The sequence below is a fragment of the Geospiza fortis genome, unplaced genomic scaffold, assembly GCF_000277835.1.
Source record: "Geospiza fortis unplaced genomic scaffold, GeoFor_1.0 scaffold79, whole genome shotgun sequence".
Lineage (NCBI taxonomy): Eukaryota > Metazoa > Chordata > Aves > Passeriformes > Thraupidae > Geospiza > Geospiza fortis.
In genome coordinates, this window is record NW_005054408.1 from 1329933 (window position 1) to 1337412 (window position 7480).

General features: G+C 41.8%; 1 protein-coding gene across 7 annotated transcripts in view; it reads right to left on the reverse strand.

The window, feature by feature from the left end:
- Positions 1-7480, reverse strand: part of ZNF536 (zinc finger protein 536) — a 346930-nt gene that overhangs the window by 183826 nt on the left and 155624 nt on the right. For all 7 annotated transcript variants that reach the window (XM_031061301.1, XM_031061295.1, XM_031061300.1 and 4 more), the window contains exon 6: positions 548-2719. In XM_031061301.1, the coding sequence (XP_030917161.1) occupies positions 548-2717 (2170 nt within the window). In that variant the 5' untranslated portion in view covers positions 2718-2719. The remainder of the gene's footprint in view (positions 1-547; positions 2720-7480) is intronic.

Sequence of the window (7480 nt, forward strand, 5' to 3'; positions counted from 1 at the left end):
CAAAAGGTTAGTAATTTGTATTTCTGAACCTCTTTTTAATCAGTCCAATGGCCAGGTACAAGGACATAGCTAAGGAACTGACATGGTTGTCAGAAGGAGGGCAATCAGAGAGGGGAGCCAACATGCAGTTTATTAACTACAGCTCAAAGAAGGCATCCTTCCTCACCCTTTTACACGGAGGACAGGGCAGGATCTGCATGAGACACACCATGAATAGAAGAGGAGGAGAAAACCACCTTCCAAAACCTGGAGGGAGAGGCCCTGGAAGCGACACAGCCATTGGTGGCTGCTCAGACCCTGCAGAGTGGGAAGGCATCAGCTGAAAGGCTGGGAAACCTGCTGCCCTTGGAGGGGAAAAGGGTGAGCAGAGAATTAACCTCAAAGGCATTGCAGGAACCCAAACACAGATGTTCTGGCAAATAATAGCACATCCCTATGGACTGTAGGAAACAACCTGACAAGAGAATGCATAAACTACTTTACTGCCATGACTTCAAATAGAGCTATGAAGCTTTCAGTGCAGAGAGGGAAGAAGAAGTTATCATACCTGAAGAGGAGGGTGAGGAAGGATGAGGGCTGTCCTCCTGAGCACTCCCTGTCTGCGAGAGACCCCCACCTACTCCACTTTCTTCAGTAATGTTAGAGGACCCTGGTGTTGTCGACCTGCTGACAGACTGAGACTCTTGATCACTTCCAGACCCACGCCGCTCATCGAGACTACCTTGAATTATTTCATCTTCTCCTTTCCTGTCTCTTTTGTGGACCCTGGAGTGAACGACCACTTGGTGGTATGTTCTAAAGACCCTTCCGCAGTCCGGGCATTCAGTTGGCTTTTCTTTTATGTTTCCATGACTTTGTAAGTTGTAATCGAGTCCCTGGTTCATACCATGTGACAAAAAATCTCTACTGCCTTCTAAAGGGTCTAGTTTGCTTGGCAAGTCTCTCTGATTGCCCATTTTAGTGCTGTGAACCAAATCAGCAGGCATTTTCTGCTTAGAGCCATCTGCTCCTACTAACACATACTCCCGCTTCTCCTTATCAAACATAACTCCAGCATTTGCCAAAGTGTCTTCGTGGCTGCGCTGTATCTGCTGCTCTTTAGACAAAAAGCCATGTTCCATGGCCATTCCCCTTGCCATAAGCTGCCAGGCCTGATAGCTGTTTACTGGATCCATCTCTGCTGCTTTGGCGGCAGCTTGTAACCTTTCTATACAGCTGGATTTCAGAGGAGGCACCAGATTGAGACAGCCCAATAAAGAATGTTTATCCCCCTCGGCAATGCTGTGGCCAATGCCAGAAATGGGGGAAAGGAGCTTGCCCAAGACTTCCTTCTCTTTCATGGGCATGTCTCCTTTGTTGTAGATCTGATTTTGTTCGCTCAACCTTGCCTTGTCAGGGGGAAGAAAGCCACTCTGCAAACATGACAGATATCTTGAATACAAGTTTGCATGGGCTTCCTGGGACATGCTGCTGATGGAGACAGGGACTTCAGGATCATTAGGAGATTTGTTCTTTACAGATAACTTATTCAGGTGAACTTTCATGTGGTTTTTAAGAAACCAAGGCTCTTTGAATCGCCTCCCGCAGATCTGACAGCAGTGTTCAAAGGAATCCTTGTGCTTTCTCATGTGGCCTTTTAGGAACCAGGCTTGGCTAAACACTTGGCCACACACCTCGCAGCGAAACTCATTGGTGGATTGCTCCCCATTCCCGTTGGAGCCCTGGCCCTGTGCTGACTCTGCAGTTATGTGAGCTTTCTCCACGTGGCTGATCAGCTCCTCCTCCTGCGAGGCAGCAAAGTCACACAGAGTGCACTTGTAAGGCTTGTGTAGGATCCTTATGTGCCTGTCCAGCTCTTCTCGCTTCTTAAACTTGCCTTTGCAAAACGTGCATCTGAACCCGGCTGTCTGAGCGACAACCTCTTCCTGGACACTGGCTGGCTTTGGAGAGGGAACAGGGTTTGAAATATCAGGTGTGTTGTGATTAGGTGGCACAGACAAGTTGCAGTTTGCGAGCGGCATGGGCTGGGTGTGCTGCTGTGCTTTCGCATCGGGCCGTGGCTGCAGGAGGCTGCTCTTCATCTGCTTGTCCCGAAGAATCGCTCTCTCCTCCAGCTCATGCAAAAGTCTGTTTTCTTCTCGGACCCTTCCACGACCTTTGCCAAGGTTCCCAAGCTTGTGAGTACGCAGGTGTATCTTCAGGTTGCCTTTCTGAGCTGCCCTGTGGTCACAGTAGGGGCACTTGAAGGGTTTCTCTCCGGTGTGGGTTCTCATGTGCAGCGACAGGATGCTGTTGAAGCGGAAGCGTTTCCCGCACAGGGGACAGGGGTACTTCCTGTTCTTCCTGGCGTCATCCTCGATGTCGCTCATCTGAGACATAATCCCCAGGTTCTGTCCATTGAGGAACTGCTGCAGATCCACACGCCCGTTCAAGCTGGTGTCAACCTCTCTGTTGAGCTGGTTTGCCAGCAGGGCCATCTGGCTGCTGATGGGCTGGTTTGCTATGGACATGTGACTTTTGTCTTCTAGTGGCACTGACGCCTTCTCCTCGGGATTCTGCCTGCTCTGGAGCTCTGGGAAGGCATGGCTGAGCTGGGAAGTGATCTGGTGCAGCTTCTGACTCATTGAATATTGCCCATTGAGTATGGTGCTGTTGAGATGGGCGTCAGCTTCTGGCACAGCTGAAGAAACACCAAGGCACAAACTAGCTTCCTCCATCTCTGAAAATCAGAAGATATTTTAGATTCAGACTGTGAAAGAGTTACAAGCATTGAATCACTGGCGTACAATTTGCATTTTATGTTTTACCTGCTCATAATAATGCAAAGGAATTAGTGTAAAAACAATTAAAAGTGTATTAAGTGCCAACTGTGCTAGACAGTTTTGATCATACATGTACTCATTCTGCATGTGTACCAAGAACTATTCATTACTATTTTAAAATATGCGACAATTTCAAAATTTAATTATTACAGAAGGGGCAAAGGCATTTACCACCTCCCTTGTCCTTCTTGTGAAACTGCACCTGTCTGCATTTCTAAATCTATAAAAGAAGAAATCTTATGCATCTCTCCCATTTTCATTTAAAAAGCCAGCAAAAAAAACCCCAAAATAGAAATCCATTTGTAACTTTCAGTTCCATTAACCATATTCAATATATTACACATTCTACAATGAGAAAGATAGTTTTATGATTTGACAAAAAACCGATGGTATGATATTTACTGGTGTACAATAAAACAAGATAATGTTTTGGGAAAAAATAAAGGACAAGCTTTAGAACAATAAAAGGGATTTTGCTTTAGTCAACAAAAAGTGCAGTAATATCTCATTAAGCTGATTAGTATGCTGCTTAGAAACAGTACTAGGTGCTGTAACACATGATTATAATCATAAAAATCCTTCAGTGTTTGCAAGTAAGCATTAACGAGGTATATTAAATTTTAAGGAGACTGCGACTAGCAGCTTTGTAAACCTCTGAGATTAAGATTTAACCCTTCTGTTACAAAACATTGTTATTTTGTCATTTTGAAACTGAGCCCATCAAAAGGCACATAAATTATCTTCTGCGAAGCCTTTTAATTCATAGTTGAGAACCTTCAGATTTCTTTTCCTAGGAAAACTTGCCAGATTACAGAAGGAATATCTCTGTCCTTCAATGGGTGGTACATGTGATTTAAGAGACTTTGATTTGTTTTAAAGAGCTCTCTTATGGAACTAGATAAAACCAATTAAAATCTGGGAAAGGTGTTGTGGAAAGCCTCAGCAAGTTTAAGAATTCTAATAACTTTCCTAATACACAGTAATGACTACAAATTGTAGCTACACTATGTATATTGCAGGAAATTAGAATTCAGAGCTGTTTGTTAAACACAAGTGCTCTGTTCTGGTCTGCATAATTGTCCACAATAATCCATCCTTGCCACTTCTCTACTCTATACAGATATAATGTATCTATAAAATTCTGTTAAAAATATAAAGTTTCTCATAACTAATTCATAAACTATATGATGCTATAAGATTATATTAGACTACAATTAAGATTTTTGTTGTTCAGTGGCATGATTTGACACTTTATTCACTCTAAAAACCACTGAATTCTATCGGTTCTTAAAAAATTAATTTGGTCAACCCTCTGTTTGGCTTTAGCCAAAAGCATTTTTTCCCTGTGTCTTCCACAAAGGCTCCAGGCACACCCTGGGTGGACTCCACTCCTCACACAGCTACACAGTGGCCACTTGATAGACAATTCAAGGTCCAGATCTGGCACACACTTAAAATGCATGTAATTGTGCTCGTGGGAGCAGTCCAGTAGACTTCAAAGGGTGACTCTTGAAAGCAAAGTTCCACACATGATTAAGTATTTGCAGGATCAGGGCCTAAAAACAAAGTATGGGAGGTCTTCGAGGGGAGACCTATTTGCTCCTGACAGGATGACTGAGGTTGTGACACAATGCAGATCTTGTAAGTACAGGAAAGAGTTATATGCATGAGTATTAAAAAAGAACAAGAGCTACCTAATTTTGCCCATATACATAGCAGATCTTTTTCAAAATTTAACAGTCTGATTTGGGTCACATATTGGGGGCGCATTATTTGCTTGCTGTCAATGTTGTTATTCATAAAAATATAAAGAAGTTAAGTCTGTAAAAGAACTCCACTTAAATTTAGCTTGCAGTGCCTGATTTCCAAAAGTAGAGAGTAGGAGAACATAATCAAGCCAGGTGTTCACCCAAGGCCATGTAGTAAACAAGGAAAATTCTTAATTTCCATTCAAGTTTTCTGTGCAGCAGACCACAATCATTCAAAATGTGGGTACACATAAACCACTTTTTTTTTTTTAAATTTTTGAAAATTTTCTTAACTTTTGGAACAAACCAAAATAATGTTCAAAAGGATTAATTAAACAACTGAATACTTGTGGTCCTTAGGTCTGCCATTGCCTGAAGTTAGATGAGGTTTTGAATATCTGCCTATGTGCTTCTTAAAAAAAAAAAAAAAAAAACAAATACTCTCAGAAATAACACAAGAGAAACCCCAAAACCCGAATCTATTTTTTGTCTGGATTCCACATACCCAGGAGTGTTATTTCTCCCCACCATGCTTAAACAAGGCATGCTGGCAAACAAGAATGTGACAATTCCAGAAATGCATAGCATGTGCTGACACACACAAACATTGAAGAATGTTAAGAAAGGTCTTTGTGAATTGTCATTATTCTATAACAGCTTCAAAACTACAGTCTAAATTTCTTTTTTTTTTGGTTGATCTCAATAGGACCTGGTGCTTTTACATGCTCAGAAAGGTTTGGGTAGTTAATTTTAGCATTTTATGCTCTATCGAAGTTTGGAAGTGCTGACAGATCCCAGTGGAATTTATTAATTCTGATGTTTAACCTTAAGCATCAGTTCAAATGTATGGTTGTTTGGATTGGGGAGGGGAGCTGTGGTTGAGGTTTTAGTTATTCTGTGCTTCTTTTTCAAATATAACTTTAATAAAGTAACAGCAGTTGTAGCTGGAACATGGCAAGTTTTCCAAATTTTCCTTTTTGCTATTTTCTGTCTTCCAAAATAATACAGAAATATTTAATATAGAATATTGAGCGAACAAGTAAAAAAAATAGTTTAGAGGAATACCAAATCCATAATTTCTCATTTAAAGACTAATAATTTTGGATCAAGTCGGGGGAGCCTAACCCCCCCACATGGATCTTTTGGCATGACAAATGTTTTACATTTTTTATTAAATATGCAGAAAGGTCAGCAAAGCCTCTGCTTAGTGAGCAACAACCAGCTCTGAATGCCACCCACTCTGATCAGCCGTGCAGTTCCTGGGATCCAGCCACCACAATCTCAAGATGTATTCTTCACTTAAACTGCATTTCCCCCCTCATCTGCCCCTGCTTCTTGCAGGCTTCTTGCTCCTTCCTCTGGCTCTGAGTTGTCTCCTCTGTTCCTCACTCCAACCCGGCTTCATTGCAAAGTATAACCATGGCACTGAAAGTACTGCCCTGTGAAATTTCTCCTCCTGCCATGCCCAGTTACAGCTTTTCTGAACACAGGGAGCTTGCTACTGTTCAGCTTTCACAGAAACAACTCCTGGTATCCCTTAGCCCTTTCACAGCAAAACCAACTAAAATCTCATCTTGTATCCACATGCAAGACAGAAACAAAACACAGCCTCATCCATCATTCCACTATGAATTAGATAACTCAATCTAATTTTCCTAATTTCTCTTAAAAAAAAAAATTAGCAATTTCATTCTCTCCCTCTTTATCCATCATCCCTGTCTAGATCTATGGCCAGAGAGGGTTACACCAGGTGGAGCAAGGGGCTCTCATTCCCCAGTGAGGCCCCTGCAGTTCATGGTACCCACATTGGTGTCAAGGTACACAAAAATAAAAAATCTGGAAAAGTCAATTCATAAGCGCTACTTTGATGCTCCATGATAGGGAAAACCTTTAGCATTCAATTGTTAAATATATAGTCTATCACATTATTTCATGATCCTGATCTCTTGTATAAGGAAGGCACAGAATGTTTTGCCATCTCTCATGCTGGGAACAGAAGCACAATGTTCTCTGTAGTTAACAAATGTTTACAAAATGAACTGCAAATCAAATTTGAGATTGTTAAAGAATTCAAAATATATTTGTTGAAATTTATTTGGTAAATTTCTGACCTTTAATTATCTCAAATGTTGGCGAAAGACAGCGTCTCTCAAGACATGGCATGTTGGGATCAGGAGTCATGGGCTGCCCTTTCTAACCTAAAGAAACCCTCAGCTCTTGCCCAGGTGAGTTGCTGTGGCCAAAAAGCCCCAAACCGACCCCACTGCAGAGACAGGCTACACCCAGCTGGGCTCACTCTGCACTGGGCAGGGCAGCAGCACCCCTGGGAGGCAGCACACCGACCATCCAAGGCCATCTGGCCACACAGAAACTGTGCCCAGTGTGCAGGATCCTGTTCCTCTGAGGAGGAGCTCAGCTTATGAAACTCACTGTGGGATACAGATATTATAAAATACTCTCTCTCATCTCCTACATAAAGGTACAGTGAGACATTCAAGTCCCTTTGATGATACTAATAGTTATTTTGATTTCACTCACATTTTTGCCCTCAAGACTATTTCCTGTGATATCAATAGCGAAAGTTCTGGCTTTAGCCATTTCAATTGAACGCACAGATTTTATTTAACTATTTGAAATGGATTACTGGAATTTAAAACCAATTATGACACCAGAAATGCCTGTCATCACAACTACATTAATGTAATACGAGAAGCTGAGCTTCCTCTTGCTGGAAACAGAGAAAAAAAATATGGCAAACAGGATGGGAGAATTTAAAGATAAATCTATGCCTGGGCACACATGTAAACATATGCAGGCACATGAATATCTGTATACAGACACATATGTGCAGACACACACCTGTTATCTTTGTAAACAGATGGACCAAATTCAGCTCTTATTTACACCTGT